General features: G+C 39.5%; 2 protein-coding genes across 3 annotated transcripts; both read right to left on the bottom strand.

Moving 5' to 3' along the window:
* Nucleotides 1-337: 337 nt before the first annotated feature.
* Nucleotides 338-3,852, bottom strand: LOC109061647 (tripartite motif-containing protein 16-like). Its single transcript, XM_042744998.1, has 6 exons — nucleotides 3,265-3,852; nucleotides 2,878-2,973; nucleotides 2,503-2,736; nucleotides 2,223-2,373; nucleotides 2,076-2,135; nucleotides 338-1,623 (listed from the first exon to the last, which is right to left on the bottom strand). The coding sequence occupies exons 1-6, from the start codon at nucleotides 3,832-3,834 to the stop codon at nucleotides 1,058-1,060; spliced, it is 1,677 nt and encodes a 558-aa protein (XP_042600932.1). The 5' UTR covers nucleotides 3,835-3,852; the 3' UTR covers nucleotides 338-1,057.
* Nucleotides 3,853-10,343: 6,491 nt separating this feature from the next.
* Nucleotides 10,344-15,713, bottom strand: LOC109061665 (E3 ubiquitin/ISG15 ligase TRIM25-like). 2 transcript variants are annotated; one of them, XM_019078765.2, is made up of 5 exons: nucleotides 15,090-15,713; nucleotides 12,931-13,026; nucleotides 12,570-12,803; nucleotides 12,297-12,447; nucleotides 10,344-11,455 (listed from the first exon to the last, which is right to left on the bottom strand). In XM_019078765.2, the coding sequence occupies exons 1-5, from the start codon at nucleotides 15,660-15,662 to the stop codon at nucleotides 11,307-11,309; spliced, it is 1,203 nt and encodes a 400-aa protein (XP_018934310.1). In that variant the 5' UTR covers nucleotides 15,663-15,713; the 3' UTR covers nucleotides 10,344-11,306. The 2 variants fall into 2 exon arrangements, with proteins under 2 accessions (XP_018934310.1, XP_018934311.1); XM_019078766.2 differs by lacking the exon at nucleotides 10,344-11,455 and adding an exon at nucleotides 11,976-12,208.
* Nucleotides 15,714-25,953: the final 10,240 nt, after the last annotated feature.

Genomic DNA, 25,953 nt, shown 5'->3' with positions numbered 1-25,953 from the left:
ACTTTAGATGTTTCTTAAACATTGTGATGGTCTCAGCTCATTCCATCAAGTAGTATAGAAAAAGAGTATGTATGTATGTGTAGTATGGGGAAAAAAATTACTATGGAAGTGTTTAGTTGGAAACATTTTTCAGGATATCTTCTTTTGTGTTCAGTAGAAGTAAGAAATTAATTCAGGTTTGGAACAACTTGAGGGTGAGTAAATAATGGCAGAATATTCATACAGTATTTGGGTGAACTGTCCCTTGAACATATATTCTCCCCTTATGAGACAAATATATTTGGAAAAATACTTCAAAACATAATGCTATATATTATATAATACATTTTCATATAAGGGAAACTAGTGCTGATATTTTTTAAATATACTGCAACATGTGCATTGACCTTGTATGGTTATATATACTGATAAATAAAAATATTTAGAAATGAAGACAAAAATAGCATTACATGTAATATCATTGGCAAAATGATGACACTACATTTTGATGCACTACCATAATATTTCACAAGTTCGTTGCTTGTTTTTATTTTTATTTTTATTTTTTTGTAGCTGAGAGTTGAAAACTGTTCAACTATGGGTAAAATGTAGCACTCATCATTGTCACTTTTTACTCAGTCTTCCAATTAATGGAGGAGGACAAATACTACAATCATCCCACTTGTATAACGACTGAACAACTACAGAGAACTCAATATTGCTTTCTTCAAAATGAGATACTATAGGTTACTTCCATAGATATTCCAAATCACATCAACCATGTAAAACAACTGAACTTATATTACAGAAATGTAAACATTTGTACAGGCATAAAATATTGCTGCATTCCCACATACATGTAAATGCATTATTCTGTAAAGGGTAGAGTTCTACTGAAGCGCTGGAGCTCTTTACTCGTTACTCTTATCTGTTTATTTATTTATTTATTTAATTTATTATTTTTTTTTAGATCTAATCAAATCTGTTACATCAACAAGTGTGTATACTAAGCAGCAACATCTGTCAAATCCCATTAACTATTTTAGGCAAATCAGCATGTGCAGAATCCATGGACCATCTATTTAATGTCACACAGTTTTGCTGTTGGATATTCAGCTGATCCAAATAATCTGTACACAAATGGAAAAATAAACCTAAACCCAGGATAGAGCGGCTGAGTGAATGTTGTCTGGACTCTGTGGATGAGGGTCATTGTGTCAGAGATGCTGTAGAAAGACAGAATTCCGATATTGTGATCCACATACACTCCTATTTTACGGGAGTTGGACACTGCAGAGAGTTCAGTCTGTTTGTTATTTTGACAGAATGTGTAACTGGAAGGAGAGCAGATTAAACTCCAGGACTGATCATTACTTCCAAATTGGCTCTTATCACCCCATCCCTTTCTGCTTATACTCTGATAAGACACTGATATACACACACAATAATCCCCACTCCATTCAACCTCCCAATAGCAGCGTTCACGCACTCTCTCAATACACAACACCTGATGCCAAAAACTAAATCTGTCTGGGTGATCAGGATACTCTTGGTGTGTTCTACTGTAAGTCACCGCTCTGTTCCCCTCACACAGATGGAGGTGTTTATGCACAGTGTTTGGATCCAGAGTAAATCGACAGAAATCTGATAGAGACAAAAAAACATGATCTGCAAAATCTGTAGTTTCAATTATTAAAACATTAAATGCATCTGTTAGTTTTCATATAGATAAAATGTGATGGATGTTGTTATGGATGATATGAATGTTGATACGAATGCTGATAACTACAACTTTCATATATTTTACTTTTATATTAAAACACTCATGTAGTGTATTCTGATAACAGGTTTTGCCAAATGTGCATGGGATCCATTTTATACGTAAATAAACAAGTCTTATCTTCATGTTTCCCTATATATCTAAAAAAAAAAATTACAAAAAAATATACTGATTTATCAGTATTCATAATTGGAATGTTATAAGAATGTTTTATATATATATATATATATATATATATATATATATATATATATATATATATATATATTATCGACAACAATCCTATTAATATTTTTTTTTTTTTCTAGTAACTTACACTGTAGGAAGTCTTTCCTGCTCTCATATTCTGGGGTGGGAATGATCTGGATGCATGTCACTGTGGAAAACAACACACATGCATGCAGTTTCAGTGTAAAGGAACTAGATAGATAAATAGAATACTAATGAGTCTCCAATACTTTACCTCTTCCAGAGAGTTTTTCAATTTCTTCTCTGCAGAACTCCTCCAGTTTCTGTCTCATTTTAGAGACTGATTTTCCTACAACATCCAGAGAACTGTCAGTGATGCTGGGAACATCTGGAGATCCAGGAGGAACAGGGAGAGTCGGGAAACTCTACACAGACACAAACAACCAGAGAATAAATTAAGACAGAAATATTTCATAGAGAGTAAATACTGCTCAAGTATCAGTAAAATCTGTAAAAGCTCTCAGTAATTAAAAGACTGATGGTCATGGTGTTACCTGGAGGAAAAAGGTGTGATTATGTGTCTGTGAAAGCTGCTGCAGCTCAGCATTTCTCCTCCTTAGTTGATCAATTTCATGTTCTAGTTTTTTCAAGAGACCTTCAGCTCGACTCACTACAGTCTTTTCTCGATCTCTGATCATCTGTGTGACCTCAGATCGTCTTTTCTCTATGGACTGGATGAGTTCAGTAAAGGTCCTCTCACTGTCCTCCACTGCTGTCTGTGCAGAGCGCTGTAGGACACACATTACAATCAGCTCTTACTGCTGCTCACACAGTCTGCTGTGCTTCAGTTGGACTGAAAATCTCCCTCAATAACCAACTGAAGAAGAGTCTTAACTAAACCAGCACTGCTGGTTCTCCTCAAAACTCACCTTGTGAGTCTTAACAGCCTCTCTCAGCTCCTGAAGTTTCTTCTCTCGCTCCTGGATTTGCTGCTGGAATTTTATTTGTGTCTGAACCAAGTGTTTCTGTAGGACAAAAAAACAGCAAGTCAAAACAAAACTGAAAACAAAAGTTCAAATTATTTTTGTTATATGACTACTGCTTTTGTGTTTTTATCTCACATAACTGGATGAATTACATTCTTAACCACAACTGGAAGTCTAGTTAAGTTTTTTCTCTAGTGTTATTGTTATTTGTCTGACATCGTCTTGTAAATCTATTACAGCTGTTAATGGCAATACTGATACAATTTTAAGGTCATGTGAAATGTGATTTGTTATTGTCGCAACAGACAGAATCAGAATACAGTGCCGTACCTGTTTCTCTGCTCTCTCCACTGCACTTGAGACAGTTTTGTGGTTTTTGTGTTCATCCACCACACAGAGCACACAAATGCAACACTTGTCAGTACGGCAGTAAATGTCCAGCAGTTTTTCATGTTTCTGGCAGATCATCTTCTGTAGTCGTCCCGTGGCGTCCATTAGATTGTGTTTCTTTCCTTTGAAGAGATTCTCATGTTGTTCAAGGTGGTTTTGACAATAAGAATTCAGACACACCATGCAGGACTTTACAGCTTTGTGTTTTCTTCCAATGCAGACGTCACACTCCACATCTCCAGGTCCAGCAGGAACAGTTTGGAGTTCAGTTTTCTTCAGTTTCTCCACCACTTCAGCCAGCATGGTGTTTTTGCCTAAAGTAGGTTTTGGTCTGAAGGTCTGTCTGCATTGAGGGCAGCTGTAGACTCTCTTCTCATCCTCTTGATTCCAGTGGCCTGTAATGCAGCTCTTACAGTAACTGTGTCCACAGGGAATGGCTACTGGATCCTTTAGCAAATCCAGGCACACTGAACAGATGAACTGCTCTGCTGAAACACTTGCTTCAGCCATTTCACTGCATGCTCACAGAGACACAACACAGCTAAACGGCACTTAGGTTGTATTTTCCCTGAACTGGAATCATTTCCTGGTTCTCTGTTTGAGAGATGTGGCAAAACAGGTATGCCTGTGACATGCAAAAGGCTTGTTTGCAAAAGGCTTGTTCACTGATAATGCAACCATCTAATAGATTTCAGTTACATACAGTACAGACACAAATAAAGAGTCACGATCTGCGCCCGCGACCGCTTTCATCTCATGTTTCGGCCAGGGACGGACTGGGACTAAAAAAACGGCCCTGGACTTTAAATAATAATAAACAAATGATGAAATGGATTAAAAAAAAAAACAGGTTTTATTCCAAGATAGCATGGAATAGATTATATAATATGCTGTTATAACAGCATATTATACAATCTATTCCATGCTGTCTTAAAATGAATTTATTACTTAATAATCTTAATTAATTTATGCAGTAATTAATCTTACTGCACAAATAATAATACCACATCTAAATGAAAATACACCATTACAAATGTAACTTCTGTATTCAAAATCTTCAAAGTTTTTAAGCATTAACTGTAACGTTACCAACATTTTTAAAAGTAAAAGCACAACATATTTCTTAATATTAGCTACTGCATGTGGCATTTTACAGCTAAAAAGTTTAGCTGTTTTAACTACTGTAATCATTAAAAAGGTAGCAACCTGAATATCACTTCCTAACATCATCCCTAGCAAGTAACTCTCTTTCTCCTCTCATGTTCCATACTTACTTGCCCTGGATCTGCCTGTGGAACCAGCTCATCTTTCTGTCCCTCATCATCATCACTGGTGGCATGTTGCTGCATAGCTGTCTGGCTCACTTCTTCACTGCTGCTAATATTTAACTGCGAGGTGCTGCTGCTGCTGCTGGCTGTGCTGCTAAATATTTCAGTTAGTTTGCGACATTTAGCGGCTTCAGTATCTAAATTCTGCAATTTTTTTTCTCTCGCCTTCTCAGCCCCACCCTTTTTTTGTTTTTTGTTTATTTCTATGCTTCTTCTATCTAGTCTTTGCTGTTGTTTTCTTCCTACTCTTCCACTTCTTCTTCTCCTTACCTGGCAGCCACGCCCAGTGCAGCTGGCATCCAACTTAAAGGTGCATTGCTGCCACCTACAGTACTGGAGTGTGAAACAGATTAGTGGGGGAAAAAAACAGGTGATGACTTTGTGCGTGGCAGGTGGTGGGCCGGCCCACCGGCCGTCCTGGAGTACTGGCCGTTCTGTGATTCTCCAGATCACACAGATGGCCAGTCCGCCCCTGTTTGCGGCTGAATACAAGTGATCATCATAATTGACAACTAGGCTATATCAGGGTAAAAACATTGACGCAGAGAAAAGAAAAAGCCAGAGATGAAGCCAGTGCATCACTTTCAGGTAGCTACGTTCATAATCCTGTGAAACTTTTTTGACTGTTGATGTTAGTAACATGTTTCAATGTTGGTAATAATTCCACCCCCACCAAAGACACATCTGACTTAATATTCTAGATTTCATGACTTAAAATGTATTATATAAAACAACGAGGTAATTTGTTAATTAATAATAATCTTATAGTTTAATTGAATAACACTGTTAAAATACATAATGTTTTCACAGTGTCTGGTTTGTGTTCCCTGGGTGTCCACTAGAGGTCTCACTTCCCCATATCGTCACCCCAACTAAGGAACTACATTTCCCACAAGCCTTGTCTGTATTCATCACTGTTCATTGTATTCAACTGTCCCCACTTACATTGTTTGCACCTGTCTATAAATACCCTGGTTGTTCTGTCAGTGTTACGGAGTCCTTGTTTAATGTCATCCTGCTTGTTCTTGTTCCCTTGTGGAGGTTCGTGTTTCTTGTTTTGGACTGCTTATCTAGATTTTGACCTTTGCCTGGCTGGATTATGATATTTGGTTTATCCCAATAAAACACTGCTTTTGGATCTACCGTTTGTGTGCGTGTCGTGACAAATGTAATACAAAATAAACAATTTACATTATGGCCTGATAATTCGTGTTGTTACACTTACATGACGATCAAATCCTTGTTTAATATTTGCCAAACATTTAATTCAAATATCCATTTCATTTTTAAAACCCTTTTTTGCAATAGAAATGCTGCAGCCTCTTTAATTTTTTCAACAAAAACATGTGGACAATCGCAACCCTTACCAAAATTAACCATGGTTTTATCATAGTAAAACTGCTTAATTTTATTTTGTATGATTTCTGAATGCTTGTGTCAGAACTATGGACTTGTCTGTGTGTTTTTTTCCCCCTGTGACCCAGTTTCTGTCTTTCCTTGATTGTTGATTAGTTCCCAGGTGTGTCTCCTTAGTTCCCTAATTATCCTCATTAACATTCCCCTTATAAGCTGTACTCTGTTCAGCCTTTGGTTGTCTGGTATTGAGTTTACATTGATGTGTATGTGTGTTCAGACCTCTCTGTGGATTACCCGCTCTGTGGATTATTAAAGACTTTGTATTTCATCTTCGTTCCCTTGTGCACCAAATTGTGACAGGATACCGGACCTGAAACAGTTACCTCCGTTTGTCTACCCTCCGTTTTGTTTCCATTTTTATTCCCTCTTTTTCTTTCTGTTGTGTTGCCCCTATGGATCCCCACTTTCGCCCCGAATTCCTCCTCCTCCTGCTGGAGCAGGAAGGACAATCTCTCGAGGACCATACCTGACAGTTCCTGTTCCTAGCTCACATCACCAGCTACCCAGACGACACGCTCTGGAAGAACTGGAAGTTGAACTGCCCCCTCTCCTCTCTCCATTGTCTCCGCTGGTCCTGTCCAGCCCTCCTTCGTCCTTGGTTCCCTCGTCCAGCCCTGAGGGGGCTTCCATTCCTCCAGTGCCTGCTTCTAGAAAATAACCCGCCCTCCCACTCGCTCCTGCCTCCTCCACCGCTGTCGTCTGGCAGCCCCTCTGATCGCCCTCAGCCCACCATCATTGTGGTGCGAGCTCTGTGGGACTGCCATCCTCCAGCATCGCCGTGGTCAGAGTCTCCCTCACCTCCGCCTCCAGCCTCCAAGGCCTGGACTCCACCTCGGCCCATTGACCCGTCAGCTCCACCATGGCTCCTAGCTCCCTCTTCTCCGTTGTAGCCTGGCAGTCCACAAGCTCCGCCTGGCTCCCTCATTCCTCCAGCTCCACCTTGGTCTGGCGTCGACCATCCTGCGCCTCGGGACTACACTCCTCTGGCTTCGGCTCGTCCCTCCATCCCTCTGGTTCCGTCAGGCTCCTTCATCCCCTCGGCTCCACCTCAGTTCTCTATTGCTCTGGCTCCATCACGGACTCCCGGATCCACATCTCCGCATCTGTTGCCAGCGCCATCGGTTTCACCTAGGACCTCTGGATCCTCCCCATCACCCTGGCTCTTTGGCTCTCTGTCTCTGCCTCAGGCTCCTCCCCCACCTCCTCCGCCGCCATTGGTCAGCCCCCTGGAGTTGTCGGCCATTCCTCCATGGCTCCTCCCACCGTCGGCTCCACCTTGGGCCGTCATTATGGCTGTGGCCTGGGTCCTGCTGGGCTCCTCCTGCTCCTCCCTCCATGGTCTCTGTCTGCCAGCCCACTCCCGGGGGTCCGTCCTCCACCAGAACCTCCTCCCAAGCTCCAACCTATGCCTCCTCCTGTTGTTGCCTATGGTGCGAGGACGCACCTTCCGGGAGGGGGACGAAATGTCAGAACTATGGACTTGTCTTTGTGTTTTTTTGTTTTTTGTTTTTTTTGTGACCCAGTTTCTGTCTTTCCTTGATTATTAATTAGTTCCCAGGTGTGTTTCCTAAGTTCCCTCATTATCCTCATTAACGTTCCCCTTATAAGTTGTACTCTGTTCAGTCTTTGGTTGTCCAGTATTGAGTTTACGTTGATGTGTACGTGTGTTCAGACCTCAATGTGGATTACTGAAGACTTTGTATTTCATCTTCGTTCTTGCTTCGTTCCCTCGTGCACCAAATTGTGACAGCTTGAGACTATAAAATCAATCAGACAACTGATTGAAATCATAAAAAAAATCATAGCCATAGTTAACTCTCTAGAGCAACAATTGTAATTTATAAATAATACAATTTATTTTAATAATAAGTTCTATTTTGACCCCTTATGGTAGGGTTGTTTTATTTAATTTTTTTGAGGTAGGGGGCACAACAATACTACTCTGCTTAGGGCACCCATTTGGCCAACAGCGGCCTTGTGAAAATCAAGCTCAAATGGAGTTAACAAAGTTTTTGACCAGCGAATGACGGAGATCTGTGTTTTGTCTGTCAATACAATGGCCGCATCTGAGGCAGCAAATGCATCGTATTATATGCTTGCTTTCATCAATTTACAGGTTATAACATTTATTGTAGCTATATGGGTGCTTAGTTTTTCTTGTTTAATACACTTGGCCAAAATCTCATGATATAGACGATGAAGTGCTATATGCACAAGATATTTAAAACGTAGCCTACAAAATAGCCTATATTGGTTGCAACTAGACTGCAAATGCTATTCTCTGCTCTTCAAACAAACACACCCACAAAACATTAGTCTTTACAGACATAGTGTTTTAGTGAAGAAAACGATGTACTCATTCAAACATCAGTTATTTATTATTTACCCTTGCATTGCGAACAAGCCAAGATCTGTCTCCAAGCTGTGCACTTTGCGGCGCTTCGTTCTGAATGGAGGCGGGATGAAGTTACAAGGTTTCCCTGACACTTTGACAAGCTCTTTTGAATGTTTTTCATTGGTTAAATATTTGTAAAAACCCTCAAGCAGACATAATAAAGACCAATAGCAGTGATTTAAAACAATAATAACGAAATATAATAGAGTTTGGATTTTCCACGGAACACCTGACTGGGCGACTGCCATACTCTGCAATACGGAAATGTCGACCCTGGTAGAGAGGTTTACAAAAAGGGGTTTGAGTTACTATTAATCAACATTTAACCTGGTAAAAAATATCTGTGTTAAATGTCATCTGCAACAGCAATGTGAACTTTTATAAACATCCATTTGGTCATTAACTTTTAAATGCATCATCATCAGAGTTCTCCACATGAAAGACCTGCGACTGGCAGATCAACGAGCTACTTCTTTTCTCTCCAGTACGGTAGGAAGTTAAATGAAATGAAATGTGGAGGATGTTAACTGTGACAAGATGATTGACAGGCCAGTTTACAATGACGGGGTGCATGTAATTATTAGACAGAGCGGTCCTTTAAAGACACAATTGTATGACGTTATAGTATGTCCCAAAGCTTGCCTACTCTTCTACTACACACTAAAAAGTGTGTACTTTTTCTTCACCAAAAGAGTACATACTTTAAGAGTGTAGTATAAGTAGGTACATTGAGACACAGGGCAAGTTTGCAGCCAGACCCTCTTGGGCAGAACAGGTGTTAATCCGCAACAACGAAGCTCACCAGTGGCCCCTAGTGGTGGCTGAATTTTTTACAACACACACACACACACACACACACACACACACACACACACACACACACACACATACATACACACACACACAAAGAAATAATATAGATGTATTAATATAATATATATATATATATATATATATATATATATATATATATATATATATACTGAATTTCGTACTAAATCGTGTTGTGCTTTAGAGTTAACAGAAATGTCCATAAAATGCATTAAGCCTTATTTTTACAGGGTTTTTTTTTTTCAACAATATACAGTTCTTTAAATAGATTTTTTTTTTCTGTTCCGTTTCAAGTTGGGAACATATTCTTCAGTTAACTTTCTGCTTTTTCAGTCTTTTTTTACAGTCTGGATGCAGTCACTTGTTCTGATCTAACCACACGGGTGTGAGATGAAAAGGGCAGCATGGTGTAAGAACAACCAATGCTCAACGCCCCCACCTTCACTCACAAACTGACAGTACAGTTCCTCCACCCTGCACTTCAGACAGATGCATCAATGTCCAGTGTCAAGCTGGTAAATATATGAATGATGTAACTGCATGTTAAAACAGGTCACCTGAATATGAAAATTAAAATGGACTTATTCTGTGGAATGTATCTTTTCTATGCAATGTTGTTTATTGTAAGTGTTGAACATAAAATTCATACATGTTTGAAACAACATGAGGGTGTGTAAATGAGGGCAGAATTTTTTTTTTTTTTGTGAACTATTCATTTAAGCTTGAACTTTTACCACGATACATGGAAAAAATAAAAACATACACCTTTAATACACAATATACAATTAGAAACACAAAAAGGATTCACTAACCCTAAGATCTGTAAATCGGCACAAAAGAAGAAACAGAGGCAGTCCATGTAATAGCTATTCACAATTTTCATATGAAGGCTCAAGTAATGCCAGTGGAGTTGCTGCAGAAATGGACAGTGAAAGCAGGTTTGCATCTCTGTTCCATGAGACGCTTGTTTCTTCTAACATCCTGTTATACAGCTTCAGTCTAACCACAAGTTGTCAAATTGCTAGTATGAAGGCTACAACAAGAGGCCATACATTTTCCCGTTTCATGTTTTAATCCATCTCAAAACAAATGCATACATACAATGTGAATACAATCTCAAACATATGTTGCCTGCATTATTATTTATAATAAAAAGTAACACTACTAGATTAATTTTAATTTGATGGGCCACCAGGCCACTTTTGCAAAGAAAAGTTGAACTGTAGCTTTGCTGTGCTGCACATATCAGATGTAGGACAGAAATCTGTTATCACTATCCACTCAAATTCACAGACGAGTGTCAGATCTCTTGCACTTATACACTATTATATAACCCATATATATTTTTAAACTTTTCAACACTAAGGGAACCCATGATGCTTAACCAATTTTTTTTTTATCCCTGTCATACATTTATGGCCATATACATTTTGCATTTAATGAATTTGACAATAGATGGGATTATCATATTTACTATTGATTTGTTTGCTCTATTTGTTTTCCCCACTCCAATTTCGTATTCTGTGTCCCAGGCACCTATTGCTCTATGCCACCCATGTCAGCCGTCTCTGAGGCGGTTTCAGCTCACTACACTGAATGATCTCTGATCCCTATTAGTTAATCTCACTTTTCTTTTTCAGAAAATAACTCTTGATCATTAGCAGTTAATCTCAATTTTCTTTTTATTTCAGAAAATACTCTTGCCTAGTCGATCTCAGTTTTCTTCCTAGAAAATACTCTTGATCAACAACATTTAATCTCAATTTTCTTTTCAGAAATTAACCCTGAAATAGTGTCAACTGATCTCACTCTTCTTTTTGAAAATAACTCTTGATCAACTAGACTGGTCGATCTCAATTTTGGTCTTAAAATACTCTTAATCGACTAGGAGTAAACACAGACCTCACCATCTTAAATGAGTTCATCCCAGAACAAACATCCCAAGTTTCATATACTTGATGTTTCCTTCCACTTTTGTTCCATTCGTTGCCACTGAGTTCATTTAGACGATATCAGTGGAGTCCCTCTGGACCTCTCCCTGAACTTTTATGCAGAGTAGGGCTGAAACTACAAAGTCCATAATCAGTCATGTCCTCTCTCGGGTCCGGAAGAAAACCCTCAAGATATCCCACTTCTGACACCAAACTGTTGTGGCAATTTTCTGTTTCAATGAAGGTATGAGACAAAAGTCTTTTGAAAATTTATTTTTTTTGCAAGAAAAGGTGACAGTCATACAGTCATGGCTGCAAAGTGCGAACCCGAAAAAATACTCTGACTTAGTATTTATACCCTTATCAAACCAGGATGCTTCTATCTCATCCAATTATAATGCATATTCAACATTTATGTCCATTTCAGGTATCCAACCATGTCCCCCTAGATGTATTTCTAAGTATTTAATGCAAATTATATAAGCTAAGACGTCTAAGAAGCATACACTTAGTCTTGCACACACACACACACACACACACACACACACACACACACACACACACACACACACACACACACACACACACACACACACACACATGCATTTGCGGTTTATGGGGACTCTCCATAGGCATAATGGTTTTTATACTGTACAAACTGTATTTTCTATCTCCCTCCACCAACCCTATACCTAAACCTACCCCTCACAGAAAACTACTGGCAATTTTAGAATTTTATAAAACACCATTTTGTATGTTTTTTTAAGCCTTTTGTTTTATGGGAACACAAGAAGTGTCCTCATAAACCATGTTTACGTTGTAGTACCCATGTCATTATACAAATTTTTTATTCAGTAAAAAAATATTTTCCCTCTGGATCGGAAAAGACTATTCTTCCTCAAGGATTTGTTGTTTAATTGTGGCTAAAAACAGCTTTTTTTTGATCACATGTCCTGGGGGAGAAATTATCTGGATGGTTCTCACTGTGGAAATCAACAGACATTTTCAATGTAAAATAAATGTATATACATTTTTAAATATATATTTTTGGACTCTATACCGGTACTCTACCTCGACCAGATAGCTTTTCAATATCCTCTGTGCAGAAATCCTCCAATTCCTGTCTCAGCCGAGACACTGATTTTCCTACTTTATCAAAAGACCTCTCAGTGATTTTGGGAACATCCGGAGACCCAGGAGGAACAGGGAGAGACAGGTAACTCTACACAGACACAAAGACAAAAAAAATATTTTTTTAATAAAAAACAAATACTACTCAGGCATCAATAAAAATCATAAAATCAGTAAAAGCTGTAAAGAAGAGCCTAAAGATCATGGTACAACCTGGAGGAAATGGATGTGATTATGTGTTTGTGAAAGCTGCTCCAGCTCGTCATTTATGGACCTCATTTGGTCAATCTCCTTCTCCAGTTGCTTCATAAGTGCTTCAGCTTGACTCACTACAGTCTTTTCTTGATCTCTGATCATCTGTGTGACCTCAGAGCGTCTTCCCTTAATGAAGCGGATGAGCTTATCAAAGATCCTCTCACTGTCCTCCACTGCTGTCTGTGCAGAGTGCTGTAGGACACAAATCAGCTCTTACTGCTGCTCACACAGTGGGACTGAAAATCTCCCTCAGTAACCATCTGAAGAAGAGTCTTAACTGAGTCTGAAACCAGCAGTTCTTCTTTTTCTCAAAACTCACCTTGTGAATCTTCACAGCCTCTTTCAGCTCACTAAGTTTTTTCTTTCTCTTCTTGATTTGCTGCTGGTATTTTCTCTGTGTATCACCCAAGTGTTTCTATAGGACAACACAAATAACATTACATCACAGAAATATGAGTGATGTTTAAAGTACAAAATGTTTTTGAGGACTCCTGCCTTTGTTTATTCATCTCACAGAATGCTTTTGATTACACGTTAATCCGGCTAATGCCTTTGATTACACATGCTAAACAACTGCTTGGCTAATGGTGTTAAGTCCTTTATTTTATTTTATTTTATTTTATTTTTTGCAGTGAATGCTTGGCTATATCAGCAGGTGCGACTGAGGCTAAGTTTACACTAGTACGTTTTCATTTTAAAATGCATAACTTTTGCTACGGTTGCAATCTGCATAAAAGACATCCTTGCTTTTATTCACCATCATGCTCATTGTTGTGCCTGACTAGTAACCAACTTGCTGTTTACACTTTTTATGCGCATGCCCAGTGTGCATGAATGACCAGTTACCATTGGTCCGTGGCAACTGGGTCACAAAATGGGTGTACTCCTCTGGTGCGCCGATCTTTGAGATGGACATCTTTTCTGTTTCATTTCTTCTGTTCAGTCCATCAAGGTCAGATGTCCATGATAAAAACATGATCACACTGGAGAGCTGCTCTTTACAGAAGTTGAGACATTGTGACAGCAAGCTGTTTTCTATCTAGTGAGAACATGCTATGTTTAATTATTCATGATGCTTTAAACTGGATCACTACAGTGAGTGAAAATAGGCTACACTTTCTTGGATCTATACCCGGCATAAATTCTTTTCCATATCCACTTTTTTTCTAATAAGTCTACTGCGTTTTAAATTATGGGAGGCACTTTTTTTGGTTTGGGGAATTTTCACTCAAAAACACTTAATAATTTAAAATTATTTAAAATTATAAAGTTGTGCGACAAATAATTCTTATCCATCAGTTTGACTGAATGAGCTGTAAATTTTCCTTCACATTCTACTTTCAGACGTCAGGACGCTGCATTTTTTCATCTTGATTATTCTCTTTTTTCCTTTGCACTTCGCTGCAACAATATGAAAAATGAAAAATCTTAACATCTGTTTCAAGGTTTGTTTTCACACGAATGCTTTCAAACGGAGTCATTTCACTTCTAATCCCTATTAGCACTACATGTTTCCGATGCAGGAAAATACAATATTTGATATCTGTAAAAATGACGTAAATCATTTTGAAATACTATGTAGTCTGTAACATAATATAAACACACAAGTCTGTAAAATTGTTGTGATAATAATCAAGATTTTAGGGTTATTCATGGTCTGTAGAAATAATTTATGTATTTACACTTTTTCATTTCCTTCTAATGTTTGATGGTTGAAGGGTGAGTAAAAAAAGGTGGATACCACCAAGTCTACGGCACAAACAAGATTCATCCACACCGCGAATGTAACCCGTCTTTGTATTCCAGAAATCAGGGTTAACTTACCATTGTAGGGGTAGATATAAGCATCTCACACATTACTGAGTAATAGACCCAATTCACACACCACCAGCATAGCCTACACATGCATACATATTTATTAGGTATGTTTCCCTTTAAGAAGGAGAACGGCTGTTGATGCTCTGTTCTGAAGCAGATCAAAATAAACGTGACATTTGAGTTTACAGGTGCATTCTGCCTCTGTGTATCTTTGTTAGCACAAAAGTTATACTGTCACTTACTGTATACCAAGAACTCTCCGTTCATTAACCTCTTAACTTGCTTACTCGTGCATTAAGCCACGCTAATCGTTTTTCACATTAAGCGTTTTTTTTTAGAATGCCCCCTTTTGGTTTAAGAAGAAAAAACAGTATGGCGCGCTTTCTATGGTGACGCATGCATTTGGCGCTCTTTTGAGAATATCTTGTGTGTTCACCGTTGCTGCAACATAGGGTTTCATTGCCCTTTAAGTATTACGAATAGCACCATTTGAGCTCAAGATGCCTTTGAATTATTTTCTGTTAGCTTGTTGCGATTATTGGATTTTTTTTTCAATGTCTCTCTAGTTCAGTACAGAATTACAGCTGTTCAATGATTTTAATAGTTTTAACAAAATTGCTTAAATTAAGCACACCAGTGTCTTTCAGTCTGTAGGCCTACCTGTTTCTCTGTCCTCTCTGCTACAGTTGATACAGTGTCATGATTTTTGTGTTTGTCCACCATGCAGAGCATACATATACAACTCTGGTCAGAGCGGCAGAAAATGTCCAGCAGTTTTTTATGTTTACTGCAGATCATCTTCTGAAGGTATCTAGTGGCGTCCATTAGATCATGTCTCTTTCCTTTAAAGAGATTCTCATGTTGTTCAAGGTGATTTTGACAGAAAGAGTTCAGACAAACCAGACAGGACTTGATGGCTTTGTGTTTTCTTCCAGTACAGACGTCACACTTCACATCTCCAGGTCCGGCAGGAACAGCAGTTTTGCATTCAGTTATCTTCATTTTCTCCACCACTTCTGCCAGCATGGTGCTTTTCTTTAAAGCAGGTCTTGGTCTGAAGGTCTGTCTGCATTCAGGGCAGCTGTAGTCTCTCCTCTGATCCTCTTGATTCCAGCATTGTTTAATGCAGCTCATACAGTAACTGTGTCCACAGGGAATAGTCACTGGATCCTTCAGCAAATCCAGACACACTGGACATCTGAACTGATCATGAGAAAACCTGGCTTCAGCCATTTCACTACATGTACAGAGACACACTACAGCTAAATGGCGCTGAAGTTTCGTTTCCTCGAAGTGGAGAGTTGATGTAATTTCCTGATTCTGGTTTTGAGAGACGTGAGCAAAATGAGTCTGTCTATGAAGTGCATTAAACTTGCCTTATCATTCATACTACAAAGTTCCACTAGATAGGGCACAGAGTTGGCTGTAGGTGGCAGTAATCAGTTATAGTGTAGAGAGGTCATGTCACAAGGACGCTTTTTCTTGATATACAGTATTGACACAGGTCATTGTATTATCTTGCTTTATTCATGGTACAGTATGTTGTAAGTTGTTAATGCTTTTACACTTTTAAATTTCCTTTTAATGATCGATGGTTGAAGGTGAGTAAAATAATGTTACTTCATTGTACCAAGTTTTTGAAAATAGAGCGAACCTTTTGCTGATTGTTTACAGTGTACACGGAAGTTACTCCCATAATTTGTGCAAAGCATCATGGGGTGAAGGAAAAAGGTGGATAGCTAGGATTCTGAATTAAAATACAATGCAATGTTTGCCTACATATATTATCAGAGCTATATGGAGCCCACAGGACTCCGTAGAATGTTGTGGATTACAGAATAATACAACTGATTTGGAAAATACAAGATACAAAGCTATCAGCAACCAGTACAATTTGTTTCTTTCTCCACCTATTTCAAATGTAAAATCATGATCTTTTCATAAAGAGTAACCCTAAGTAATAAGATAGAAATGCAATTTTTAGTTTTTCAAATTCATCTTTGGGGCTCTGAAGAACTGTTTATGAAGAATTCATTGATAAAGTAAATTTACATCTGAATAACAAAAATTGTTTTAGAATCAATTGTGGAGTGACATAGTGACAATCTTGTAGATGTCTGAGTTTTGTATTTCTTCAGTTTTAAGTTGAGAGTTTTTCATTTAACATTTAATAAAATTTTGATGAAACTGTTCTATGCTCATCAGTACAGTATTTTAAATGTTATATGTATTTTATTTAAAATTTGTGCTTACTTCTTCAAAAACTGAAATGTAAAATTAAAAAAATATTTTATATTTTTTACGGCTCTAAAAATAGTTCATTCCAAAAGTATTTTTTAGTGTAAAACATGCTGAAGATTAACCAATAGGCTGTCGATTCATTAAATGATAAGCCAATTCCTCTAAAAAGCTGTTTATTCAGCTAGTGATGCCTATATTTAAAAAAAAAAAAAAAAGGCATCTGGTCTCCTTCCCTGTGCCGCAGTCTTAGCTTTAGCCGTAGCTTTTGCTTTTGCTTTTTTGGCTTAAGTTTGGAGGGTTGCCTTCTGGTGGCTTTGGTCTGCCTTGCTACCTTGTCTTCATAGCTACCCTTGTTAATCACCATGACAACTAATCATCTTTACCTGTCCCTTGTTAGCCCTGGTTAACTTGCGTATATATACCCCTGTGTTTTAGTTGTGTTTTGTTGTTCATTGTTCTTGCACGGTTGCAAACTGCACATTACTCCAGGCCATTTGCTTGAGGCTATGAATTTCAGGTAATAATCTTGTAAATAATGTTCATGTTCTTGCACAGACTGATCTTTTCACTTCATAAGACCTCAATATATCGTCAGGAGCCATGAGTATTAATTTTGAGCTCTTTATGCTTTTTTATTCTCAAAGAAAGTCAGCCACTGAATTGCATTTTATGAATCGGAGCAGTATTTGAGGCTAAGCAATCAATCATCATGTTCAGTAACTTACATTCACAGAAATCATGAGATGTTAAAGAAGACATATTATGCCCCTTTTTACAATATGTAATATAAGTATCTGGAGTTCCCTAGAATGTGTCTGTGAAGTTCCAGCTTAGAAATACCCCACAGATCATTTATTATATAATTTTGAAAATATCTATTTTGAGTGGAAGCAGAAACGCATTCGTTTTTCGTGCCTGTCTCTTTAAATGCAAATGAGCTGCTGTTCCCTGCCCCCTTTTCCAGAATAGAGCTGCCCCATTACAGCTTGTACCTGCTAAAAAACATCTGTTTTGGTTGTGATTATCATGTCTATCATGCTGAAATCATGTATTTTAAACCATATTAGTTTAAACTTCTGATATATGGCGCACACATCCGAAGCACACGGACAGAAAGTGGCTGTCACAGCATGTGAGTACTAAACTAAGCTGTCATTCACACATTAGTTTACATTAAAAACACACTTGAGTTACAAAAACAGTCAGTTATGTCTGTGAGGATAAACAGCTGGGAAATAAATTGCATATTTATTTTAGATCTGTGTCGCAGCAGCAATATACAGTAAATAAATCAATAATTCCACTGCTCTCTTGTCTCCTCTGAGGCTGGGACTCTAAATAGTGTTCTGTGCTCGTCAGTGCAGCCAAAGGCAGAACCGTTAGCATATTTTGCTCAAACTCTCATCATGCCATTAGAGCTGGTTGACCGTTGTCGCTTGCAAAATCAAAATGATGGCACCGTGGGTGGAAACTTAGAGATTAAGGGGCGGTAATATTATGAGATCCCTTTCCAACGTCACTAGGGGAGCGAAATCAGACGCGCTCATTTTTTCAGATGCCTGCAGAAAAAGGCTTACCTAAACAAAGTTACTGGGTTAATCTTTTTCACATTTCCTTGGTTGGTAGACGCATCGGGGACCTGATTATAGCACTTAAAACCTAGAAAGTCAGGTTTCATGATATGTCACCTTTAAAGCAAACTTTGCAGTGTAAGGAAATTTAATTAGATATTGCAATTATAATTTGTGTCAAATGTAAAGTGTTGCACATTTTATTGGTGCAGAGATGAATGTGTATTTTGTAAAACATTTGCAACTGCTTTTTAACCCTTAATTAGAAGCACCACTGTTGTGTCATACTGAACAGGGGTGTATTCCAGAAAGTGGGTTTTGTTGGAAACTCAAGAGTTTTTTAACCCCAGAAAAGGGTAACTCAGTGTTTTCGGTTCCAATAAAAGACAAAACTAAACCTCTCGGTAAGTTACCATAGTGAAGCTAACCTGGTCGGGAGCAGGTTTTCTTCAGTAAACCCAGAGTTTATTTTGGTTTACTACCCCTTTTTAAAGCGTAAGCAATGTTTAAATACCTCATTCATTCATTCACGCTGAAAAATTGCTTTTATTGCTGAGATTTTTGCCTAATTTCAAATACAAATATCTAATCATTCTTAAATCATGATGCATTCTCTATATAAGAAAAAATATATACAATATTTAGTCTTGTTTCCTGGGGTAAACAAGTCAAATTAATTAAAAGCGGGGTAAGAAAAAGAATCTTAATGAAAATGGAAACAATATTATTTTTCTCACCAGACCACTTTCATTTTCATCATGCAGACACAGTAAATGTGACAAAAATGGCATGTCTTTTTCATAAGGGATCCTGTAGATGAAGAGGCTGCATTAATTCACGGCGAGTCACATTTACATCAGGAGAGGATTTAATTTTAATTTGATTTATTTATTTTGCCATATCCACATCCACATGCATATTTATTTGAATGGTACCATTTTTAAATGGCGTTCACTTGATAACATCTGGTTGCGACCTTTTAAGTAACCTAATAATTAGAATTTCCTTTAGGGTTTCCAGTGTGGTTGGATGTATTGATTACACACTTTCCAGCATCGCACCTTCCGAAAATGAAGCTGATTACTGTATGGAATGGAAGGATGCCAGATGGAAGGGTAGTGCAAGATATATGCCGCAAGCACCACCACAGCTGTTAAATAAACACAAATTATTGACAGTTTATTTGGTCATCTTTATGTTCAACAAATACAAAAGCAACAAATTATTTTTTTTTTCCCTGTTGGATTTTAATATTGGTATTGTGGCCATCTCCTCTTCATCTCTCAGTGATGCTGGTGCAGGTTCTCCTCCCATTTGACAAGTCTCTGCCTTCTTGCTGTTAGAAGTCGAACGTTTTTCATTACCCTAATTAAGAAATGTAGCATGTTGGATTAGACTATGTGGAAAAAGCTGCTGATACACACTGAATGATATTTATTGCATGACAAATATTTGTAAAGTCATGTAACGTTAACCTACACCCCATTCACGCTTGAATATTTACCTGATATTCCGTAGTATGCGGCAGTCTTTGTGGTGGGAGCTGTTGCCATGGTGAATCATAATTTCAGAGCTCCATTGATCATAGCTTTTCATAGTCGTGGTGCATGCGCTAAACTAAGAGTCAACCTACTTGGAATGAATTGAACTAACGATGTTCAGCTGTTCTGAAACCGAAAACTCAGAGTTTCCAATCTCAGGGTAAGTCAACTCAGAGTGTGTTGAACCTCCTTTCTGGAATACACCCCAGAAGTTTAAGTGTGAAGTATTAAATTTATACAATGTGTAAATAAAGCTCTGTAAAAAAACTACTTAAGTCTTTAGGAATGTTGTAATTGTGTTCCACAGAATAATCAAAAGTTCTGCATGCATTTGTGCTCTTCATGCACACTTGAACACTTGGGCCAAACACAGAAAATACATCATGTGTTTATCAATATTACAAGAGGTAGAGTGTTGTTTTCCTGAATATCAGCATTACAAATGTGATTTTATGCTATTTTAAAAAGTTAATATTACACGACTTGCATATTGGACACCGTATTATTAATGTTGGGATCCTTCAGAGGCATAAGTATTTGTAACTCATTTTAAGGGGCTTCAGCTCTCATTAACATTCAGCCAAAATAGAGGTTGTATTTAAATTTTAGGATAGTTTCACTTCAACTTTTTCATACTCCTTCCCGCAAATACATTAAAAGTACTAACAGTGTAAAATTTGTGTAAATTTTTTTGTGTGGACACAATCACCCTACAATGATAAAAATAAATTTGCTCCTTTTTATTAAAGGAACATGCCACTATTTTTGAAAATAGGCTAATTTTCCATCTCCCCTAGAGTTAAACAGTTGAGTTTTACCATTTTTGAAATCCAATCAGCCGATCTTCGGATCTGGCGGTAGCACTTTTAGCTGCAGCTTAGCATAGATCAGGGGTAGGCAACGTCGGTCCTGGAGTACTGATGTCCTGCAGAGTTTAGCTCCAACCCTGAAAAAAAACCTCACTTGTCTGTAGCCTTAGTAATCCTGACTACCTTAATTAGCTTGTTCAGGTGTTTGATTAGGGTTAAAGCTAAACTCTGCAGGACAGTGGCACTCCAGGACCGATGTTGCCTATCCCTGGTATGTTTTGATATTTTTCCTATTTAAAACTTGACTCTTCTGTAGTTACATCGTGAACTAAGACCAATGGAAAATGAAAAGTTGTGATTTTCTAGGCCGATACGGCTAGGAACTATACTCTCATTCCGGCGTAAAAGTCAATGAACTTTGCTACCATACCATGGGTGCAGCAGGCGTAATAATATTGCATAGCGCCTGAAAATAGGCTAACTTCCGTCAACATAACCAACGTGACCACCAGCTTGCACAGGGAATGTGCCTTGCAACCATGGAAACATTTGTGAGAGACTATTCAGAAGATATTTACTTTGGTGGACATCCTGAACCGTATCTATTTGAACCAGAATACACTGAAGATGAGCTTTTGGAACGTGAAAGGCGAAAAAAAAGTGGGGCTGAACAGACTGGGGCAGAAGGGAGGAGGAGAGCAAATTCGAACTGGTGGTGCATGTGTGGGGCTTGCCAACCCATGCCGACCGAAAGTGGGTGCCTGTGTTGTAGTGAGTAGGACCAGGTCTTGCCATCGATGGCAAGGGTCGATCTAACTGATGAGGAAGTGGCATGTGTTGCAACATCCGAGGACTTCTTAGTAATGCTGCATCCTGCAGTGGTCGATTATTATTTTTTTTTTCGATTTGACAAAATAAACTGAAAAACATCCCATGCCGAGTGGACCTGACGGCCAGCTATCGCTAGAGTAAGTGATTCCTGCGATCATTACAATGCATGACTCAAAGATTTACAGTGTGTGACAGGATTAGCGAAGCCCGTCCTGTTGGATTGGATTGGTTGCTATACGCATTGATTATCTTATCACTGCGCAGTGATTACATATAAATTTAGCGGTGAGGTGGTATGACATCATGAGACACGCCCCTTGTTTGCTGCGTCATTTCTAGTTGCCGGTCAGGTATGTTTAGTGATGTTGGCTGAGTGTTACTAGTGTGCTGTGTTTCATGTTAGTATTCTTGTTTAGAGCATAGATTTGGATAAACCTTGCGGCTGGTGCTTGGTTAACGTGGTCTCTCTCAACCGGTAAGTGAAACTACTGAATGCATTTTATTAGTGCAAGCTTGAGTTTGTGATGATCCAATTTGTTTGTAGTCTAAAGCAAGCGGGAGAGAGACTGTAATAGCCCAGACGTTCTGCCTTACGCTACATAGTAGTTTTGCCCCATTGTGTGCTGTATTGCCGACCGAGTGAGCCCACGGGTGCACAGAATGTTGCATACCTGATCGGTCGGGCTTTGAGAGAGCACACGGATACGGTATGTGTTTTGTTTAAACTTGTCTTTCTTTCTAAAGAGCAGGTTAGATTGTATTGTTAATTGCATTCTAGATTATCACTAATCGGCAGTGCCTTGTCCCCCTTGTGCACGTATTTAATCCAGATCGATAGAATGAGCTCATAGCTTTCGGCTTGCCTGTGCATTTAACAAGTATTGCGTTCTGGACATTTGACTCAGGCGGTATGTTTTTAAAGCTATAATTCACTGAGTTATTTGCTATTTGATTTGTTTATAATGTAATTTCATTACAGGTAGACTTGTTGCGTCTGCGGGCGATTTTAACTCCTTACTGTGGGGGCTTCGTGGGAAGTATCGTCCAGAGGCGCTGCTTGCTTTGCCGGTCCTCTAATATTATTGTTGCGTTCCCTTGTGTTTTGTTCTTTTGTTATTTGAGAAATGTTTGTAAAATGGTTGTTTATTTTCTTTGTTCTGTTTAATGTTTTCTTTTGATTGATTTATTGTTTGGTATTTTCTTTAACACTCTTTATTGTATTCCGAGTTATTTTGTGTATACGAGAGTGTTTACGTTCCTCTTATTTTTGCTTTTGTGGTTTTATGTGATAGCTAAGAGCTTAAGGTGCCCCAATATTTATTTGCTGTATGCATCGTTTGCGATTTATATCAGTGATTTGTCTACCCTCAAGTGTAACATACCATCTTGTTGTTACAGGAGCTGAGTGCAGAAGGCGGGGTGGATTTTGGTGGTGGTGCTACTTCACGAGTGCAGTGTGGAGTGTGTGTGTGTGTGTGTATGTGAGTGTTTCCACACAGATGTAACGAAAGTGTGCGGTGCTGTGGAGGCCTATTAGTGTCCTTATTCCCAGCTGTTACGCCTCGGCTCCTGCATCCCCTTCATACAGTTTTGTTGAGGGTATTGGCCACCCATATCACATTCATTGAGCTATTTATTCTTTTTTTTTTTTTCTTTTTTGTGATTTGATTTGTTGCATTAAATTTTATTTTTAATAAAATTTTTATAATTGTTTCACCCACGTCTTCTGCCAATTTATTGCACACGGACCTGTGTTGCCTACGGGCAAGGTATCATCTCTGGCACCGTGCCAGGGTGGCGTAGTCGCTCCATCTATTCTGACAACCCTCTGTGTCCTGCCACATTCTGGCGTAGTCGGCAGGATTGTGCTCATTTGGGTGAAGACGTGGGTATTTAGTAGTGTTTGTGTTTTTGTTTGTTTTTTTTTTGTTAAGGTAATATTTTAGTATTGTTCCATAGTTTGTTTTTTTTTCTATAGTTTGTTTTTTTTTAAGGCAAAGCGACAGCGTCTGCTGGATTGTGGTGAGCAGCGTTCCCCATTTTGGTAACATTATCCTTCCTGGTAAGTCGTGATTAAAAAAAAAATGGAGGAGGAACTTAGGGAACTTAGGGAATTAGTGGTCCAGTTGAAGGCAGACAATGACCGGTTGCGCCAGGAAAGCGCTCTCGCGTTGCCTGGTCTTAGTACATCTTATGTGCCCGATCCTGAGCCGGTTGTGCCTCCTCTAGTCGTTTCGGGTGCCAATCCGTCCGAAAGATTTGTGTTTGTACCCCGTGATCGGAAGTGTCCCCGATTCAATGGTAGGTCTGGTATTGGCATCAACGAATGGATTGAGGAGGCACAGGCTTGTATTCGGGCTCGTCATTTGTCAATTGGTGAGCAGGCGTTTTTTCTATTTTACCATTTAGAGGGGAAAGCTCGAGATGAGATCCGGTATCGTTCGGAAGTTGAACGAGGGGATCCCGAAAAGATTTTTTCCGCTTTACGTGAGGTTTTTGGCTGCTCACAGTCCCACGTGGCACTGCAGGAGGCGTACTTTTCCAGACGACAGTTAGAGGGGGAGAGTCTATTGGAGTTTTCGCTCGCTCTGATGGGTCTTATGGAAAAAGTAAAGCAGCAGTTTCCTGGGGCTGTTTTAAATGCTCCCATATTACTGCGTGAACAGTTTGTCGAGCATGTCATCGATAATGCCCTCCGGCGCGAACTTAAGCAGTTAGTTCGCCGTCAACCAAATACCACACTATTAGAAGTACGTAGTGAGGCGATCCGGTGGGAACAGGAGGGTCTGCCTGGGGGTGCGAGGGCTCGTAGCCAGTCTGTCCCATTTTCGTATGGGATTCAATATGGTGTGCAGGGGGGGCAGCGTTCTGTTACAAATGAGTCTTCATTGTCTGAATTGAGCGAATTACGAGAAATGTTAAAAGCACAACAAAATCAGTTGAATCAGCTGACTCAAAGCTTTGCCCAATTTCAAGGCGCGCGTTCACGTAGTCACTCTCCGCGCTACGGACCGGTGATTTGTAGGCGGTGCCATCAACCTGGCCATTTTGCCAGGGAGTATAATTTATCACTGCCTGGCACTTTGACCTCTGGTTCTTTGTCTTCTGATCCCTCACATTCTGACCCTACCGCGTCATCTGTAGCAAGAGGGCCACGTCATTCAAGCCAGCCGTCGGGAAACTAGTGCCCGCCGGGCTGTTGAGCCACAGCTCGGCTGGGGTAATTAGGGGCTCGATGTCTCATTTAATGTCTGGCTGCCCACAATTGGTGGTTAAGATTGGGGGAGTAGAGGTGCCTTGTTTGATTGACACCGGCTCTTTGGTGTCAACTATAACCGAGAGCTGTTTCTTAAGCCATTTTGAACCGTGGGGTCAAGAACGTCTAAAACTTTGTCAATGGCTCCAACTACAGGCGGCTAATGGACTCGCCATTCCGTATCTTGGTTATATGGAATTGGATGTTGAATTGTGTGGTAAAATAGTGCCAGAGTGTGGGATATTGGTAGTAAAGGATCCACCTGGGGACACATGTGCTCAAGTCCCAGGAATACTGGGAATGAATGTGTTGAGCCGGTGTTACCGAAATTGTTTGGTCAATATGGCCAAGCCTTGTTTTACTCTCCACCGGTAGTAGATGTTCCTGAATTTGTGATGCAGGCTTTGCATCAGTGCCATAAAGGTACATGTCAGCCAGTACTTGGACAGGTAGGGAGAGTAAAGGTGCGAGGGCGTCATCAGTGTCGTATTCCAGGTGGCACCATGAAGATTGTGGCTGCCACCTGCTCTGAACAGTACTCTCAGGGTACAGTGCTGTTTGAGCCACTTGAGTCTGGACTCCCAGCTGGCCTCTTAACCTCGCCTGCACTGGTGCCATCAGTTCGAGGTACAATCTATATTCCAGTTGTAAACGTAGGGCTGTTGGATGTGTTACTCTATCCAAATACAGTGCTGGGTTCCCTGCATGGTGTGTATGTTGTGAGTTTGCCTCCAGAGGTCACTGAAGTGAAGGAGACGGTTGCAATGGTAGGTGCCCAAGAGTGTGTGCTAGAACCTTCGCTGCAGCAGCGGATTGATTCTGTTGATTTATCAGCCCTCGAGATTAAGGAGCAGGATGAGGTTAGGACCCTGTTGCAGAGGTATCAGTCTGTGTTTTCGGTCCATGAGAGTGACTTGGGCTGTACTGACCTGATCTCTCATGATATTCCCCTTACAGATGACGTTCCGGTTCGGCAGCGGTACAGGCGCTTGCCACCCTCAGAATATGATGTGGTGAAAAACGCACATTAACCAGCTGCTTGAGGCCCAGGTGATCAGAGAAAGCTGTAGCCCGTATGCGTCTCCTATCGTCCTTGTGAAAAAGAAAGATGGTAGTCTACGCATGCGCGTGGACTACCATCAGTTGAATTCAAAGACCAGGAAGGACGCATTCCCGCTGCCTCGCATTGAGGAAACGTTAGATGCATTGACCGGGGCCCGCTGGTTTTCCACTTTGGATTTGGCCAGCGGGTACAACCAAGTTCCAGTTACTGAG

The sequence above is a fragment of the Cyprinus carpio genome, chromosome B19 (assembly GCF_018340385.1).
Source record: "Cyprinus carpio isolate SPL01 chromosome B19, ASM1834038v1, whole genome shotgun sequence".
NCBI lineage: Eukaryota > Metazoa > Chordata > Actinopteri > Cypriniformes > Cyprinidae > Cyprinus > Cyprinus carpio.
This window is presented reverse-complemented; position numbering and strand designations above follow the sequence as displayed.